Source organism: Elephantulus edwardii, unplaced genomic scaffold, assembly GCF_000299155.1.
Source record: "Elephantulus edwardii isolate Elephantulus edwardi_28Jun2011 unplaced genomic scaffold, EleEdw1.0 scaffold00149, whole genome shotgun sequence".
NCBI classification, from domain to species: Eukaryota; Metazoa; Chordata; class Mammalia; order Macroscelidea; family Macroscelididae; genus Elephantulus; species Elephantulus edwardii.
This window is the reverse complement of record NW_006399899.1, coordinates 5,345,550-5,365,426: the sequence shown is the minus strand read 5'-3', so window position 1 is coordinate 5,365,426 and position 19,877 is coordinate 5,345,550. Positions and strand designations below refer to the sequence as shown.

The 19,877-nt window shown below is 40.7% G+C and overlaps 1 protein-coding gene across 5 annotated transcripts in view; it reads left to right on the top strand.

Annotated features, from left to right (window-relative positions):
* Positions 1–19,877, top strand: part of GRIA1 (glutamate receptor, ionotropic, AMPA 1) — a 548,752-nt gene that overhangs the window by 338,207 nt on the left and 190,668 nt on the right. For all 5 annotated transcript variants that reach the window (XM_006894738.1, XM_006894741.1, XM_006894739.1 and 2 more), the window contains one exon: positions 19,154–19,315. In XM_006894738.1, the coding sequence (XP_006894800.1) occupies positions 19,154–19,315 (162 nt within the window). The remainder of the gene's footprint in view (positions 1–19,153; positions 19,316–19,877) is intronic.

Genomic DNA, 19,877 nt, shown 5'->3' with positions numbered 1-19,877 from the left:
TAGGATAATTGGGATGGGAGTGTCAGAGACAGTGCGATTGGCACAGGACAGAGCGGAGTTTAGGGCTGTTGTACATAGGGTCGCTATGAGTCGCAGGTGACTCGACGGCACATAACAACAACAACAACAATTTTATCTGAAAAACAGAGCATTTAAAAATTCTTACAGAGAACTAGTAGGCCTCTGAGAATTGCTGTGAACCCCAACAGACACTAGTTTTAAAATTACAAAGTGGTTTATTGTTCTTCAGTATGGGCAGTGTGGGACCTCCTAAAAAATAATGACAATAATAATAAAAGCAATACTTCCCATTTGCATTCCATATTAAACATTACATCACATTTTCACATGAATAATGAGTCCAAGTCTTAAATCTTACAACAATATCTTTATGAGGTGACCAAGGGAGAAGTCCTCATTCCCATTAAATAGATGTGAGAAATGAGACTGAGAGGTGTTAACGACTTAATTTCAAATGAGGAAGTTAATGGAGTTTCACTCCCTAGAGCATTTGCAGAGAGCCAAGGGATGTGCCCACCCACAAGCCATATGAGCCACTAAATGGAATTCATTCAACGCCTTGTAAGTATTAACAGCAATAAGGAGAATGACAACTTCAACAAAGTATTGAATAGTTTGCTACATGATGATAAACATTTAAATAAATAAGCGCATAGCTCTTGAAGGAGTTAGTATCCTCATTTTTTAGATGGAGAAACTGAGGCCCAGAAAAGCTAAATTACTTTTCTGAGGGCAAAAGGTTTATAAAGTGATGAAGCTGGGATTCCCTTCCAAGACTATATATATGCCCAAAGTCCATGTGATTCCCCTCCAAGACTATGTATCTCTAAAGTCCATGTCTTTTTACCCTATCACTGTGACTTCTGAGCTTGCGAGGGTAGGGCAGAGTTAGAAGGACTGTTGACAAGATGATTTTAGTTTAAATTTTCCTTTGAATGAGTTGGAATTTCCACTCAGGCTCTCAGACTCCTATTCATAATATTCAGACTTGCTATTCTTGACATCTTTTCCATTGTACATTAATGAGATTTAAGCCTATTTGTTATTTCTAGTTCCATTTCCATCCACCTTAACAATGTCCAATTTTCCTACATTCATACTTCTCTCATTTTATGTTCCAATCACTAGTGCTTGTTTCCAACTTTTCCTCCTCCTTTGTGTTTCCAAATATGTGGGCTGAGCCTCTGGTACCATATCTGCTAGTCTAATCTAAGTGTGTTCTACATAGTTTTCAAAGGCCTGTTGTTTAGGAAGTGGATGCCCAACCCTTCCTTCTATTCTAGTCTGAGCACTAGTGGCATAGTATGTGACATGTTGCACTGGTGACTGAAAGTTCGATAGTTCATTCAATCAATCAAGTACTCTGCAGAAAAAAGGATAGGCAGTCTCCTCTAATAAAGATTTACAGCTTCAGAAAGGACGCCATGAGTTGGACTCTACAAGATAGTAATGGGTTTATTATTTCTAGTATATAAGGAAGTTGAAGGAGAGACTGTGAGGTGAGGTCGTCGTAGTTCTTATTACTACATTTGGGAACAAGAACAGTCAGCAATTCCCATGGTTGAAAATTTAACTCCTGCAGACTATTAAAGTCAGAAACTTTGGTCATGTGGTTGCTAGTTAAAGCCCCCACTCCAAGCTGCCATCCTCCTCTAGATCAGCCCTGAGAAGATACTGTTCTTCTGTCTCCCGCTCCCTTATGGTGCAAAATCTGTCAATTCCTTCTGTAAAAGCCCTGCTCACCCACTGCCTTCTCAGAGCCTCTCTTTCTACCATTTCAGTGGCCCTCACAGTGGCTTTTTTCCCCCTGCAGCCTTTGTTGAGATGGGTGGTAAAGCAATTGTGAAAGGTGGTTCTGGGCTTACATAGACCCAGGCTGGAATTCTGGCTTTAAGCATACATAGCTGTGTGACTTTAGTCAAGTTACCTACCCTCTCTGAGCTTTCATTTTCTCATCTGTTAAAAGGAAAGAGAGCATTGTTTCTTGGAGGCAAGGATTGTGAAGCTCTGTCTTACATAATTTGGGCATGTGGCCAGGAGGTACCAGTCCTTGGAGGACATCATGCTTATAAGAGTGGAGGTCAGTGCAGGAGAGGAAGACCTGGATGAGATAGATTGGCATGATGATTGTGACCACGGGGATAAGTGTGTCAGAAGCAGTGAAATTGTCTCAGTATAGGGCAGGGTTCAGAGCTATTGTTCATACAGTTGCTATGGGACATAGTCTACTCAACAACACATAACAACGTCTTCAATATGTTTTCTGAGAATTAATAATATCCGTAAAGCATTTATTGTAACAACTAAGTAAGCCCTCAATGCCAATAATTACCACCATCATTATTATCCTCCTTCTCTCACTCCTTCTCCACTTCTCCCTCATTTTTATTACTATTGTAAATTTAAGGAAGAAAGACAAGATGCAATCTATGAGATTCTTGATCTTCTTTCCTAACTAAATCTCATCTACCTGTTATATGCCACTATAACTCCAAGTATTTTTCACTTTTTCTGCCCATTTACTGTACAGAGGGAACTCGTGGTTGCTGTGATCCTAAACACTGTGATGCTGATGTGCCAAATGTGGTAATAGTGGACAGTGTTTGGTGGAGCTTCCCTATTAAAATAAGCTTGGAAGCAGGAGTGGCATCCACTTCTGAAATGGCTTGCCTCTGGAAACTCTATGAACATGGAGAAACAATGAAAGTTACACAGGTGTTCAGGTCTTTGATTCATAGGGTCTCTATGAGTCGTCTGCAGCTCAATGGTACCTCACAATAACAACAACAATTGTGATTACAAACTGATTCCTGTTCATGTATAAGATTCTGGAGGAAAGACCTTGTCCATTATTGAATTCTCTGGCAAAGTAGACATTGTTTAAATAGTCATTAAATGAATGAGCAAGTGAAATGTTTTCTTTCAGGAAAAAAACAAAAAGCAAATAGCCTGTGTCTGTGAGAAAAGAGGAAGAGTGCAGTATAGTTGTAAATATTTTTTTCCCCTTTTCCTCTCAATGGTCTGAATTTGTTCAAAATTTGGCACGATGCATTCATAAAGAACAATTTATTCAAAGACATTTTTCTCACTGTGCAAGTTAGGGTTCTAGTTACCCCTGCAGCTCATAGATATCAAACAAAATTCTCTAAGCCATGTCTGATCCCTTAATTATAAAGAAGAGACTGTCCTATCAGACTCAGGCTTTTGGGATGTGCATCCTTTGCTCTTACTCATTGGTCACATCATGGTGGATCTGGAAGGATCTGGAATGATCTGGTGCTTGTCTATGCTGTGTCGACATCCTGACGTGATCTGTAGCTGATATGCAAGACAGTAGCTACAATTGTCTTAACCAGAGAAAGGAGCCTTTGTCCACCACAAACTAAGAAGCAGGAGAGTTCTCAGAGCACACAATTTTGGCAGGTGATCAGTGTCAGTGGAAGTTGAGGGCCGTCTGTCTTCCCTTCTACACCTTTCTCTTTTTTTTAAAGATGATGCAGTTAACATGAGTGAGACCAACAGTGCTGGACCACAATTCCAGGATGCGTGGAGCATTTAAAAGTGTGAGCTGAGAGCCAGACTGGCTGGTTTGAAATCTGGCGAGTTGCTTAACCTTTTGGGTCTCAGTTTTTTCACCTGTAAAAATAGGTTTAAGAACCATATTGCTAGGATAAAATGAGATCATGTAGAAAATGACAGATCCAATTTCTGGTACTTAGGAGAGTTTATACTGACTGTAATGTGTATTATTGTTTTGTCAGCATTGAATCAATTCTGACCCACAGCATTCTTTAAAAAAAGAGTAGAACTACCTTGTAGGGTTTCCAAAGCTGTAAATGTTTACAGAAATAGAGAGCCAAATCTTTTCCCCATAGACTTAGTGGGTACTGTGAACGCTTAGCATTCCAGTGTTTAAGCATTACACTATAAGGATTCTCTATTAATATTCCTTCTTTTAGTCCTAGTACAGACATCCTAGCAATAATACCCTAGACAAGATATTATTTTAAATCCATGAAATATTAATGCATTGCATTTACCTCAAGGGCTAGACAAAAATGGAATGAAATAATATACAAAGCACCTCTCACACCAGGCCTAGTATTGACATTCCATGCCAATAAAATAGCATTTGGAATTAAGCGAAGACTATCTTTGTCTAAGTTACATTGGACATACATCTTTTCAGGAAGAATCAGCCCTTGGAGAGAGACAACGTGTTGGGACAGGTAAGTTCTGTGGAAAAGAGGAAAACCCTGAATGTGATGGATTGACACAGTGGCCACTATAGTGAATGTGAATGTGACAGGGATCATAAGGATTGTGCGGAATAGGGCACATTTCAGCTCTGTTGCTCATTGCTGTGAGTTGTAGTCAGCTGGAAGACACCTAACAACAACAACAACAACAACATTTTTGGGCACTCTCGTGGTGTAGTCTTGAGGGAGTTACACTGCTAAACCAAAGGCTTTATTTCTCTGGTGGTCCTTTGATAGAAAGATGGGCCATCTCCTTCCATGCAAATTGTAGCCTCGGAAACCCAGTGGAGGGTCAGCCTGGAGTGATTTTTGATTTGATGACAGTGAGTGAGTGAATGAAATAATAATAAATATGGAAAAGGTAGACCTGAGCCAGATCTGTTCTGTGCTTTGACTGTATGATTTCCAATCCTTATATCAGACCCACCAGAGTAAGTGGTTCTGTTATACCTGTTTTTCATATAATAATACAGAGCCTGAGGGTTGAATAACTTATCTGTGGTCACAGGCCTGGGCTTAGGTTCATGCCTGCCTCAATCTTAAGTCCACACTCTCTCTTTTCCAGGGTGCATAGTAGTGGACTGTCAGTCATCTGCTTCTGATGTGGTCCCTCTTGTTCATTCTGACTCATGCCGACACACCAAAGACCATGCTTTATAGGATGTCTAGATTTTCTAGTGGCTGACTTTTTTTTTTTTTTTCATTTCAGCAGTTGATTGTCAGACCTTTATTTCAAGGCGCCTCAAGGTGAAGGCAAACTATCAATCTTTCGACCTGAAGCTGAGGATTGTTGATTTTTCTTTTCTTTTTCCCTGCTGCTAGAGGGCAATAAGTGGAGCTGGTCCGAATTAAACTGAGGAGCTGTGAGGGCAATTGTCCCTCTAGATTTCATCCAGGTTAACAACAAAGGAGTTTCCATGCTTGCTTGACTTTGTCAATTCTTGCTCCTGAGTGGCACCAAAGAAGACCTGAGAAAATTATTTATGAGAGACACGGGGGAAAAATGGTTTTGGTTAATCTTGACTGAGACATACAAGTGCCAAAATTATCCCCTAGAAGTGGTGATTTAAACATACTCTTTTTCCTATTCCACTAGCGAAGGGCTCATTTGTGTAATCCTAATTTTTGTATTCTTGGAGTTTAAAAAGAAAGGAATAAAGAAGGGCTAACCTTGGACAGCGATCTCTCCTATGAGTTATCCCTCAAACACAGAGTCATCTAGCCCTGCAAATTTTGCTTAAAGGCTTCATTTTTAAAGGAGCCAGGCTTTTTAGCCTTCCAGGGGTCAGACTAGATAGGATGACTTGAAAGAAGTCCTTTCACTCCTAGCTCTAAATTATATTTTTTAGACAAAACCCAGAAGCCATTTGGTGCTTTCTAGGAAAGTTACAGCAGAGCTGCTTTGCCTTCAAACACAATATTGAGAATAGGAGGAATGTGGCAGATTGAGGGCTTCCTCTCCTTCCCGAGCCTCCACTTTTCCAAGCGTAATGTCCCTTCCCAGGGACTGGCCCCTCCTGGACACATTTCCAAAGGATATGAGATGAAGTCTAACCAGCACTTCTCCCAACACATACTTGTTTAGTCCTTTGGGTATCCAGGGAATATTCAGTATTCTTCACCACTGCCCTCATTCTGACTTTGGTTCAACTTTAGTTCTAATCTTTAGTCCAATGCTTATTATCCAACTTTCACATGCATATAAAGCAACCCAAAACCTCATGACTTAAGTCAGTCACACCTTAGTCTTTAAAGTTATATCCTTACTCTTTAGCAATTCAAAGAGATATTTGGCAATAAATTTGTCCAATGAAATCTATTTTAGTATCTCTTTGCTGTTGAGTTCAACTTCCAATGGTTATTTTTAAAAAAACTAGTTTAACGTGTTGCAGCAAATAATGGCAAATATGTTTCTAAGTACGGTTGTCAATTTAAAAAGTGTGCGACAACGTGTTAATTACTATTTTTATCATCATCGACGTGGTGCTTCATGCATGCACATTGTGGTCTATATAATCTTTCCTTTACAGTATATTTTATTCTTATATATTGTAAGATTTTACCCCCCTTACTATCTTCTTCCTAATAACTACATTCATGAAAGTGTATAAGCCAGGGAAAGAGATTACCACCAGAAAGGCACCACTTCTAGGTTAGCCCTAGGCCACCAGAGCTCCTTTGATTTCTTGACTGCTGCTTCCACGGGTGTTGGCTGTGGCTCTAGGTAAAATGAAATCCTTGACCACTTCAACATTTTCTCTATTTATCATGATTTTGGCTATTGTTCTAACAGTGAGGATTTGTGTTGTCTTTATATTGAAAGGTAATCCAAACTGAAGGCTATCATCTTTGATCTTCTTCCTAAATGCTTCAAGTCTTCTTCACCTTCCACTAGCAAGGCTGTGTCATCTGCATAACTCAGGTTATTGATGAATCTTCTTCTAATTCTTATGACGTGTTTGTTTCATGCCGGGCTGCCTCTTGAATAATTTGCTCAACATACAGATTGAATAATTAAGGTTAAAGGACACCGATCCGATCACACAGAGAGAGGTTGTCCCTTTTCCTCCCTGGAAGCCACTCTGGGGTATGAGGGCACTTTGCTGTGTATGGGTCTTGCCACCGCAGTTCCCTAGGAATTCAGTGGATACTGACTATACCAATGATGCCTTATGAATTAAGTCAGAATTTCATCGTAGTTGATCCTGTCTGCCTTTGCTAGGTGAGAAGGTTTTGATAGTGTAGAAGAAAGATTGCACTAACTACAAGTCTACCAGGAGCTTGCATGTAACTTGTATATAAAGAACTTGTATCTAGGCATATTAATGTGTGTGTATAACTTGAATAATACCCTGCCCGACATGTTGTTATTATTGTTATATGCCGTCGAATCATTTGCGACTCATAGCGACCCTATGTACAACAGCCCTAAACCCTGCTCTATCCTGTGCCAATGGCACTGCCTCTGACACATCCATCCCGATTACCCCCATTACTGAATCAAAGCATCTCATAGAGGGTCTTCCCCTCTTGCGCCATCCCTCCACCCTCCCAAGCATGATGTCCCTCTCCAAGGACCTGTCCTTCCTTGCAACATGCCCAGAGTATGTCAGACAAAGTCCCAGAATCCTTGCCTCCAAGGAGTAGCTTGGTTTAACCCTCTCCAGGTTGAATCTGTTTTCTTGGCAGTCCATGGTACATTCAATACTCTTCTCCAGCACCACAGCACAAAGGCGTCAATTCTCCTCTGTCCTCCCTAGTCATTGTCACTGACCCACATAGGAATCTTTAAAAGGATTAATTTTGAAGTTGCCTTTGGCTCTTTTCTTCGGGGGGCCTTGGCCAGCTGTCACCCATGACTACAACCAGTGAGAGAACTAGGAAGAGGGTAGATCAGACATGTAGTACTTGGCTAAAAGTCAGTGGAAGGACAGGAAGAGGAGAAGGAGCTGGCTTTGCGACATAAGTGCTACTGTTTCCTCCTAAATTATAACACTGAAAGAAACCCGTTTAGAGAGATCCTAGCTGATTTTCACATATTGTCAGTACTAAACACCATGTCCTGAGACAAATATGTTTGTGAATATCCCAGGATGCATGTCCATGCCTCTTCTTTTGAATGCAATTAGAAATATCAACCTAGTTGCCTTTTTTTCAAATATGAGTAATGTTTTAATGGTTACCTAGTGTTTGGTGGAGCTCCCCTATTAAAAAAAAAAACCTTGGGAGCAGAAGTGGCAATCATTTTGAAAATAGTTTGCCTCCAGAAACTCTATGAATGTGGAGAAATGATAAAAGTTAGACAAGTGTTCAGGTATTTCATTCATAGGGTTCATTCAACTATGAGTTGTCTATGACTTGATGGCACCTAACAACAACCACAAAAATGTCTTGTTGACCCAAAAATTCACTGCTGTTGGCTCTGACTCCTTCAACCTCCCATCAGGCACCTGAGGCTGTAAATCTTTATAGGAGAGCACCTATATCTCTTCTGAAGAAGATTTGGTAGATTCAAACCGCCAACCTTTCAGTTGCATCCCTAACACACTCCTTTTTTAATTTTGAACCATGGACTATTTTGTTTCTGTTATGACAAGGGTTTCCTTCTCCAAAATAAGGCAGGATACACAGTGGTTATAATTCAAGCCCTAAACAGAAAAACCAGTTGCTATTTCATCAATTCTGACTCATGGCAACCTGATGACAGAGTAGATCCACCCAGAGGGTTTTCAGTGGCTGATTTTTTAGAAGCAGATTCCTCCGACATGCCTTGGATGGACTCAGTCCTCCATTTCTTGGTTGTCTTTATGAACAGCCATACACTTTAACTGTTTGAACCGCCAACTGGATTCACACCAGCCCCATAACCTTGCTGCTTCCTCTGGTTATGGTCTCTGTCCCTCACTGGCTGCACTCTACTGGGCAAAGGCTCTCTATAAATTTAAGCTGCAGTTTTCTAATGCAAAAAGATTTTCAGTAAAAATTAAATGAACTAATATAAATAAAGCTGAGGACTATGCCTGGCACATGGTACACGCCTGATACATATTAGGAGCTATGATTGTTCTTGTCATAATTATTGTGGTTAAAATCTGCCTTCCTAAGCCATCTGCTCATTTATAGATTCCCCCCACCCCTTCTGCAGCCACAGAGAACAAATCTCTCCCAACTTCCTCATGACAGTTCTTCTGAGATTCAAATACATCCTCTCCTTAGCCTTTTAGGCATCTATTTTTCTCTCTAGGCTGATCACTACCATTTCTTTTTAAGTGCGCTTCATGACTTCATGGAACAAGAGTTCAAACCTCACTTCCCTGTCACCATCCTCTCTACGGAGCTGTCATCTGAGGTTTACATCAGGTCTAGGGAACCTGGCATGTTCAATGTGTGCCATGCAGAAAGAATGAAATGCAGGCTCTTTGAGTTGTTCTAATCTTACCTCATCTTGATCTCAGGACGATGGGGTAGAGAGAGTGTTTTTCCTCATGTCCCAGGCCTTGTTTAGAAAGCCTTCCTCCTTCACCCATCCCTTTAACACTGGGGATGTACCTTCTCCCTTCTGTCAGGGGTGATGCCAGCACAAGCAGGATGATGAGGGCTGAACAGCTCTTCCGTGGCCTCTCAAAAAGAGAAAAGGAAATCCAACTCACAGAAAAGGAAATCTGACTTTGAAGCTTAAAGCTTTTCATCCTCTGACAGCTCTGTTCTCATATACCTGCCTTAGGTTCTCTCAGTTTTCTTGCATGATTCAGTTCCTGGATTTAAAGCAGATCTAACGGCATCTTACCCATTTTGGTCCAATAAATAATGGGATGGTAAATGTGATGATGATAATAGTATTAACAGCTAACATTCATGAGGCATTTGCTATGTGCCAGGCACAGTTCTCAGTGCTTAAATGTGCTCATTTTTATAACGACTCTCTGAGGTAGGTGCTATTACCTCTGTGTTTTAGTTTTAAAGAGCAGAGAACTGAACCTTGTAGAGGTTAAATAACCAGAAAGCACATGTAGTCAATTCTTTTATTTCCAGGGATACATGGTAATTACTAGTCCTCATGGCTGCTAAGAAAGAACCTCTTCATGATCTTGAAAACATTTCCAAAATTTCACAGCAAGATGAAAGTAGTTATAGGTTTTCAGGGTATCATTTTTATTTGAAATGTTACATTCTGTTATGCTGTTGTTATTGTTATGTGCCATCAAGTTGCCTGTGACTGATAGTGACCCTATATGCAATAGCTCTGAACTCTGCTCTATCCTGAATCAGTCTCACTGTCTATGACACACTTATCCTCATCACCCCAGTTACTGTGTCAATTCATCTCATTTGAGATCTTCCTCTCCTGAGCTGTCCCTCAACCCTTCCAAACATGATGTGCTTCTCCAAGGATTGGTCCCTCTTGGCCACATGGACAAAGTATGTGAGATGGAGTTTCAAAATCTTTGCCTCCAAGGTTTCACCATCTCCAGGATTAAACTGTTTGTTCTCTTGGAGGTCAATGGTATATTCAATACTCTTGTCCACAATTCAAAGGCATCAATTCTTCTGTCACCTTTGGTCATTGTTCAGCGTTCTGATGCATAGCAATTAAAAGTGAAGACCATAGCTGAATAAGGCATAGTTTAGTCTCCAGATTCACATCATTGCTCTTTAGCACTTTTGAGAGGTTCCTGACATAATCTTATAAAACTTATGATTGACATATGAGAGATAAAATACATTGACCAATTTACTCAGTTGAGTTAAAGTGGTATTGAAACAGATGAGGGAGAGAACTATTTAAAAGGTATATATGATTAGGTATTATTATCATGACAGGAGTCCAGAACGAAGGCTGCGTAGTGGAGTGGACTTAGGGGGAGGTATTATATAACAATGAAAGAATTTTACTTTACAAAGAGAAGAGCAAAATGGGGGTTGGGGACAGGAAGAAAAGTGCAACAATGAATGAATAAAAATCCAAAGTCTTTGTAAATTTTCATTAAAATGAATAAGAAGAAGAAGAAGGGGGGAAAAGTGGCATTATACTATTTCAAAAGTAAGTAAAATAGATGACAAAGGTTCTAATCCCAACTAGACCTCTAGCCAGTCACAACTACCATAAGCTATATTCTGCTCACTGGGTCTCAGGTTTCCTATCTGTAAAATGGACCTGATCTCCAAATCCTTTGTTTCTGTATAGAACAAGAGTCAGAAAATGAAAACTTATAGGTCAAGTCTAATTTGCCATCTGTTTTTGTACAATCCACTGGATAAGAATATTTTTTATATTTTTAAATAGAGAACAATCAGAAGAATGTTTCATGATGTGAAATTACATGCCATTGAGAATTCAAGACCAAAATACACACTCTTGGCTGTCAAGGTCAAGTCTGAACCAATACATAGCTGACTCTCCCATGGGTTTTCTGAGGCTGTAAATTGCATAGGAAAAGATTGTCTGTCTTTCATGTATAGAGCACCTAGCTCCCTATGAACTATGCCACCAGACCCAAAAATAAAGTTTACTGGAACTTATCCATGCTCACTGACTCATATTTCGGCTCTGGCTTGTCTCACACTAAAGTAGTGGAGTTATATAGTTGTGACCAGGACCTTATGGCCTGCAAAGCCTCAAATATTTGCTATCTGACCCCTTAAAGAAAGTACTTTGTTGACTTCTGATATGAGCCAGTGCTAATAGGTTTCAGATGAATCAGAGGCTTGGGAAAAACATCTTAGCAACCTTAGGAGGTTGACGCAAAGGAAATAAATGTATGTGCCCTCCTCCAAATGTTCTTTCAAGAGAAAAATCTACAAATGAGGGCCCAGCTCTGGCTTAGTGGGACATTTCTTCTGGGCTATTTGTTATTGTGCCACACAGACTGTCAGAAGTTCTTGTTCTCTGTCTAGATGATCAAGGCATATGGTGCTAAGGCTAAATGATTATATTTCCACCCCCCAGTGGTGACACAGGATGGCACATTGGTTAAAAGCTAGATATTTTGTGGTTGGATCAGAATTTGAATCTTTGCTTGCAGTTTGATTTCAGGGTGGTTCCCAAAGGCCTCTCAGCCAGTACTTCTCAACAATAAAATAAGGATGCGCATTCAATCATTCATTTAACTGCACATAAGCACCAAGTGCCTACTATGCACAATTTCTTCTCAGCATATTTGAGAGGATTAAGTAGGATTACATATAAAAAGCATTTAGTAGAATGGCTAGCTTAGGTTAAGAGCTCAGGAAATGCTTAAAATAAATCTAAGAGCAACTCTTAACTGGATATTTAAGTTCTCATTTTTAAATGGCAAAAAGTTCAAAACTCAAAAAAAATGTGCATGTTAAGTTATATAATAGATATGAAATGGCATTTTCCGTTAGTGTCACTTTGGTATCCTTGGGAGCACTGTTGCTGAAGCAGAGGATGTAACAACATACCAGTGTTCTTTAAAGGACCTCGGTGATGGAACAGTTTAAGGACTTGACTGTTAACCCAAAGGTCTGTAGTTCAAAGCTCCTGTGCAGGAGAAAGAGATGGCAGTCAGCTTCCATAAAGATTACAGTCTTGATAACACTGGGGGATGAGGTTTTTTTACCCCTTTAAGGTTACTATGAGTTGAATTCTAATTTGAGGTTTAATGAGGCTCTCCTCTAACAGACCATGACAAAGTTTCATTTGATGCAACAACTTTTATTTCCTCTTCGCCACTGCCCATTCTCTGCCCTATTTTCTAACAATTGACTAATGAGGTCAAACTAGTGGGGTCAGGTTTTTCAAATAGGATTATAAAGGTAATATATCAATGTGTTTTTTTAAAAAAAATCAAGTATCACAAGAAGTATAAAATGAAAGCAAATTTCTGCCCTCTCTAATCTCAAACTTCTCAGAAGTATTTTTTAGAAATCTTCCTGTATTTAGTTTTTCTGTGGTTCCCTCTATACCTCTACATTATAGGCTTCATCTCTTTCCTTGCTTTTCAACTTTAGCTCTATTCTACTTTCACATTCTTTCCTCAAATGATACTGTTTAGTGTTTGCTTATTGTTATATACTGTCAAGTTGGAGCAAACTCATAGTTGACCCTCCAGCAGGTTAATAGAAGCAATATAATGCAAGGAGGGACCAGTCCTTGGAGAGGGACATCATGCTTAGCGCAGGAGAGGAAGACCCTTTATGAGATGGATTGATTCGGTGACTGAGGTGATCGGGATGGGTGTGTCAGAGGCAGTGAGATTGGCACAGGATAGAGCAGGGTTTAGGGTTGTTGTACATAGGGTCACTATGAGTCGCAAGCAATTAGATGGCACGTAACAACAACAACAACAGCATAATCACAAGGGAGGAGATTGCCCGTATTTTTCCTGTGGAGTGGCTTGTGGATTCAAACCACACACCTTTAGGTTAGCAGTGCAACTTTTTTCCCATTTTGTCAAGAAAGCTCCCTTTATGTTTGCTAGTTGTGTTAATCTGGGATTTTTATGATTATAAAAAAAGCTTTTTTAAATTTTTTATAACTTTCCCAATGTTGTCAGTATCTAGTTCTATCCAGTGAATTTCAGTTCATGGAGACTCTGTCTATTACAGAGTAGAACTGCCCATTAGCTTTTTCTTGGCTGTAATTTTTAAGAAAGCAGATTGCCAAGCTTTTCTCCCACTGTGTGACCTTTCAAATACCAGTCAAGTGCAAACAGTATGCATCACTCAGAGCCTTTCTTCATCAGCATTAGACTTCCAGTTTCCTCTCTGGGACTGACAGAAGCTCCGCAGGATACTCTGGGGGATTGGTCAAGTTAAGCGCTACTGTCCTAAAAGTCTGGGGCACATTGGCTCTCTCCTTTTCACTTGAATGGAGAGGGCAGGTAGAGTGCCCTTTCACACCATTCCCTCATTATTCACACACAGGACAGTCGAAAGTGCCACAGAGATGCCAGAAAAGGAGACAGAAGTGTAGAGATCTAATGACATCATAAAAATGCCCCATTTTAGATGAGAAGCAGTCACTCTGGCCAGAGCAGCACCAGGTGGCAGGGACCTTGGAAGGGATCAGAGTTCGGATGACCTGGGTTCTCATGCTAAGTATCTTTAAAAAGCAGCACCTTATGAATGAATGTCAGATAATGATGGACTCATTACTCGAGGACATAAGCCAAGCAGCTCAGTGACAATCAAACATCGTTGTTTAAATCTTTGTTAGAATAAAATTAGCAATGAATCATTCTTTAGCATACATAAGGCATATTTTGAAAAATGTGCTAATTACAAAAACCATCCTCCAAGTTTCATTAGCTCTTTTTTTCTTAATACAATAACAAAGAACATTATTTCATAAAACTTGCTTCATGAACGTGTTCAGAGGGATAAAGTGCAAGACTTAACTGTGAGCAAAGGGTAGCCCTTGTATTTTCCTTCTTTAGCCCAGAACACTTTTCTATACTGATAGAGTCTGTTTTCATGCTTGATGGGAAAATCAAATCCAGTGGCAATAAGAGATCAATTTAGTGATTTAGGAGATTGCCAAGATTCAAGATCATCACTCCCTGGAATACTACACTGGAATAGCACACAGGAACAATGATTTTGTAAATTATAACCTAACTTTGGAGGGACTGGAAAGCATTATGCTGAGTGAACACAGCCTCACAAGAACCAACACTGTATAAAACCATTATTGTAGAATGAGTATGAAGATCCATGATGGGGGTAGGGGTGGGGAGTGGAAGCAAAGGGATGAGGATGTGTGTGAGGCGGAGGATCAATCATGGGGTTGTACAATTTGATGGATGATAGGGGAGGGGAAGGGGAATCAGGAATCTGGTCTGGAAAACAATGCATTCAAATTTTTTAAATCAATTAGTATAAATTAAGAACAAACAAGATCATCATTCCCAACTTCAAATCTCTGAAATAAATAAAAGTTGTTGTTGAGTAAATTCCAACTTAAAGCAATTCTATAGGATGGTGTAGAGAGTGGCCCCATAGGGTGTCCAAGGCTGTAATTATTACAAAAGCAGACTACCTCCTATTTTTCCCTGGGAATAAAGCACTGGCCATTCAGTTGGTATACAAGTGCCTAACCATTGTGTCACCATGGCTCCTGAAATCCTACATAGCAAACATATTGTTGTCAAGTTTGAACTGACTCATAGCTTACCCTCCACTGGGTTTCTAAGACTGTAAATTGCCCAGGAAAAGAGTTTCCATCTTATTAGAATATATATTGATCTCAAGCTATTCTCTATTTAATTTTTCTTTCACTCACCATCTTGCATGTGAGTTTCTCTGGCCTTTATTCTTTTTTCATTCCCACTCCGGGGAGGAGAGCAGGCCAGCTAACATGTCCCATGAATTTGGTTTTGTGTAACTACGATTTGATTCCACTGACCTTGTAGCAGTGATTCTGACAATGGAGTTGAGTAGCATTTGTGTTTGAACAAATTCTGCTGTTTCTTTTGGAAACTATTATGTTCGAGATGAAGGCAGTCAGTACAAAATACCTAGGAGAGCTTTGCAGAATTTTTTAAGTGACAGGATTTGACTGCAGGAGATAATTTCCATTTCATTCTCTCAATAGTTATTTCATGAACAAGATGTTCTTTTTAAAAATCTCTGAAAATTATGGAGAATATCTTAACTGTGTATTAGCTTTTCCACAGTGGTAAAGTGGTTGTGCTATTTAAGTGATAGAACAGTTTAGAATGCATGTTGGGTAATTAGGGAAACAAACCAAACCAAACCCCAAACTCAAACATGTTCCTCTTGAGTCAATTCTAACTCATGATCATCTTTAGATAAGAGACCAGAAACTCTTTTAAATAAATCTAAGTATGACTCTTGACTAGTTATTTCAGTAAGGCCAAAACTTGTGGCATTGTTGCCGTTTCTATCTTTTCCATTAAGGAGTAGAACTTTGCTGTAGTCTTTTTGAAGCAGATTGCAGTGAATTTGTGCTTGGTGCTTCTGCATAGGTTTGAATTGCTAGCCTTTAGATAAATAGTAAATTGCAAGTCATTTGCATGTCCAAGGGCCTGCATAATGAGGACTTTAAAACCACATCCATAAGAGTCCAGAATGAGGGTTGCAGAGTGGAGTGTACTTGAGGTGGGAGTGGGGATGTGCGGGGTGGGGGGTGGGGGATTGTGTACCAATGAAGGAGTTTTTCTTTTGCTTTTCAAGGACAGGAGCGAACTGGGGGTGAGAATGGGGGTGAGTGGGTGGGGAGAAAAGTGCAACAATGAATGAGTGGATTTCCAAAATCTCTGTGGATGTTCATTGAAATTAATATTAAAAAAAAATAGCATTGCTCCTATGTGTGGCATGGTACTCCATCCCGTGAATGTACCATAATTTCTCAAGCCATTCAATTGTGCTTGGACATTTGGGCTGTTTCCATATTTTTGCGATGGTGAATAATGCTGCTATGAACACTGGTGTAAAAACAAACAAAAAAACACAAAAACCCATCCAATTCATACTGACCTTCTGTTTATGAGAATAGATTGACCATCTTTCTCCCAAAAAGTATCTGGTGGATTTGAACTATCAACCTTTAACTAGCTGCCTGATATGTATACTATGTCACACCTCATTCTTATTTCCCACTTCCCTTTAGTTTGCTAGCAATGTTGTATGAGGCAATTGACCTTAGTGAACTTCTGTAAACTGTGCCAATTAGACAAATTAATCTCAGAAGATGTTGACAACCTTGTGATTTCTTTTTTTTTCCCAAACAAGTAAAATCATCCACTGGCATTTGCTGCTAGTCAATTCTTGCTTGATGAAAGTTTTAGGCTTTTTATTCATTCACTCAATTTTATGCACGGAAACTATGCTCAGGACCAGGCATTGTTCTAGGTGTTTTCATCAATGGACAGGGCAGAAACAGTCTCTGCTTTCATGGAGTCTCGGCTTTCATGGACCTGACTGACATTCCAGTGAGAGGAGTATGAACGCAGGCAGCAGACAGGGAACCCATGAATGAGCCAGATAATGTCAAATGGTAGTAAATGCTCTGGAGAAACTTTAACAGAGTGCTGGGTTCAACGGAAAGGATCTCTGGTGGCATGGCTGTTAAAGCATTCAACTGCTAAACAAAATCCCAGTGGCTTGAGCCATGCAGCAGCTGTTTGGGAGAAAGACCAGATTTTACAGCCTTGGATACTCAGTGGAGAACATGCCTTAGAGTAACCTTAGCCAGAGGGGAGGGTTCTGAGATATCATCTACTAACTTCTAAAGTGGAATTGGTTGAAGGTGACTGCTGGAGGTAACAATGCTAACTCCTCTACCCATCTGGCCTGGCGTATTGTGCGCATGGATAAAGTGACATGTTTGTGGTTAGGACATAATAGGAAGCAGATACAAAGGTGAGAGAAATAGGCGGCACTGGCAGTGTCTACCACAGGCCAGTACCCATTCTTTAGACAGGAGGTCAGGACAACTGCTCTGAAGAGATGACATTTTAGCTGAGATCTGAAAGATAAAATGAAGCCAGCCAAGGAAAGCTCATTTCTACAGAGAGAATATCAAGAACAAAGGCCCTGAGTGGGACTGAGCGTGGTTTGTTTATAATAAAAAGAGAGAAACTATCAAGAATCACAGAACTTTAGAGGCATGGGGGCAGAATAAGAGAGCGGGAATGTCTTTGAATCATCAACTCATCAACTCCATTTTCTAGACAAGGAAATTCAGTTATAAATTAAGGGCTTGCTCAGGGTGTCAAAATCATACTGAGACACAGTTAGGCCTGCTCACAGGTCTCCGGGCATCAGTCTAGGTTTCTCCCATCCACCATACTGCTTACCCTGCTTCTTGTATCATTTCACTCATTGGTATCTGCCAGTTTTTCCAGCCATGGAGACCAAAGGGCATTGACTTTGGCTTTCAATTGCATCCACTGAATCCCCGGGTTTGCCTTTAAAAAAACAACAACAAAAAACTCATGTTAATATGACTTTCCAGTAAGTCAGGCCCCAGTGGGTGGCCCCTACCCTCCTCAGTTTCTCTGCCCTCCACCACCTCACTCACACTAACATTTCCAGAAGATGCCAGCAATCTTCTTCTCTCCCTGCCTTTTCTCGGAGTATTTTTCCTCAAACATCCCCAGGCTCAATTATCAGGCCTCACTTTATTCAAATGCCTGTATGAACAGCACCTCTTTGGAGAAAGCCATCTTGATTACTGGCTCAGAAGCATGACTTCTTCCCCTCTGCCTCCTCTTACTCCACTTTATCTTTTTTCATAGTACACGTCTTGACTGTGTATAGTGAATGTAACAATGGGCTTGACCATTGATCTGGAAGAGGGCACAGATAAGGACAAGGCTCATAGAGTCACTATGAGTTGTGGCACCTAACGAGAACAACAGCGACATAGATGAGACAATGTCTTCTTTTTACCTGTCTACTTTGTTCCATATGTCCTCATGATGACTCTAGCCACAATTTGTTAATTGGGTCAACACTCTTGGCACCAGTAGCCAGGAAATCAAAAAACATATTGCAATGGGAAAGTCTGTGGTTAGGGACCTCTCTAAAGTACTCAAGAGCCATGGTGTCTCTCTGGAGACTAAGGTGTGCCTGATACAGGCCATAGTTTTTGCAATCACTTGTTATGCATCAGAGAGTAGGACAATGACTAGGGAGGATAGAAGGAGAATTGATGCCTTTGAGCTGTGGTGCTGGAGAAGAGTACTGAATGTGCCATGGACTGCCAAGAAAACAAATAGATTCATCCTAGAGAGGGTTAAACCAGGCTGCTCCTTGGAGGCAAGGATTCTGGGGCTTCGCCTGACATACTTTGGACATGTTGTAAGGAGAGACAGGTCTTTGGAGAGGGACATCATGCTGGGCAGAGTGGAGGGACAGCACAGGAGGGGAAGACCCTCTATGAGGTGGATTGATTCAGTGTCTGGGGTAATCGGGATGGGTGTGTCGGAGGCAATGAGATTGGCACAGGCTAGAGCAGGGTTTAGGGCTGTTGTACATAGGGTCGCTATGAGTCACAAACGACTCGACATAACAACAACACCAACAACACAGTTTGCATACATTTTGCATAAATCATTGTATTGGATCTTCTCTTTCACCCTCTGGGCTCAAACAAGAGCACAATTAAGTAACTGAGTCCAAGGCTATAGAATCAGTAGCTGATGAGTAGCAGAGTCAACATTTATACCCAGGCTTGATTGATGGCTGAATCCAGAGCAAATGCCCTTAACCACAGGGCTAGCTCTGTGCACAAAGTAATAATAGACTTCCAAAGAAAGGGACACAACTGTCTCTCAATCACGTCGACTGAGTGAAACAGAATGGCAAGTCCTGTGACCCTGTGATGTATTTAATGTCTAGTTTCCCAGGCAGCTTGTCCTTACTTCCCGCTCACTCTTCCACAGGGCTTCATGGACATTGACCTAAACAAGTTCAAGGAGAGTGGAGCAAATGTGACAGGGTTCCAGTTGGTGAACTACACAGACACCATCCCCGCCAAGATCATGCAGCAGTGGAAGAACAGCGATGCCCGAGACCACACCCGAGTGGACTGGAAAAGACCTAAGGTGAGCGGGCAGCCCAGGACCAGCCCGGGATACAGGGATGAGCTTTGTAAGAGAACAGCTGTAGAAAACACAGCCTTAAAGATTAGAATTACACAGTATAAACCAGACAATCCAGAATGAAAATTAGTGTAACATCAATATTTTATTCTCCTCTGCGGTTAGGGACCTCTCTAAAGTACTCAAGAGCCACGGTGTCTCTCTGGAGACTAAGGTGCGCCTGATACAGGCCATGGTTTTTGCAATCACTTGTTATGCATCAGAGAGTTGGGACAATGACTAGGGAGGATGGAAGGAGAATTGATGCCTTTGAGCTGTGGTGCTGGAAAAGAGTATTGAATGTACCATGGACTGCCAAGAAAACAAACAGATTCATCCAAGAGAGAGTTAAACCAGGCTGCTCCTTGGAGGCAAGGATTGTGGGGCTTCGTCTGACATACTTTGGACATGTTGTAAGGAGAGACAGGTCTTTAGGGAGGGACATCATGCTGGGTAGAGTAGAAGGACAGCGCAGGAGGGGAAGACCCTCTATGAGGTGGATTGATTCAGTGACTGGGGTAATCGG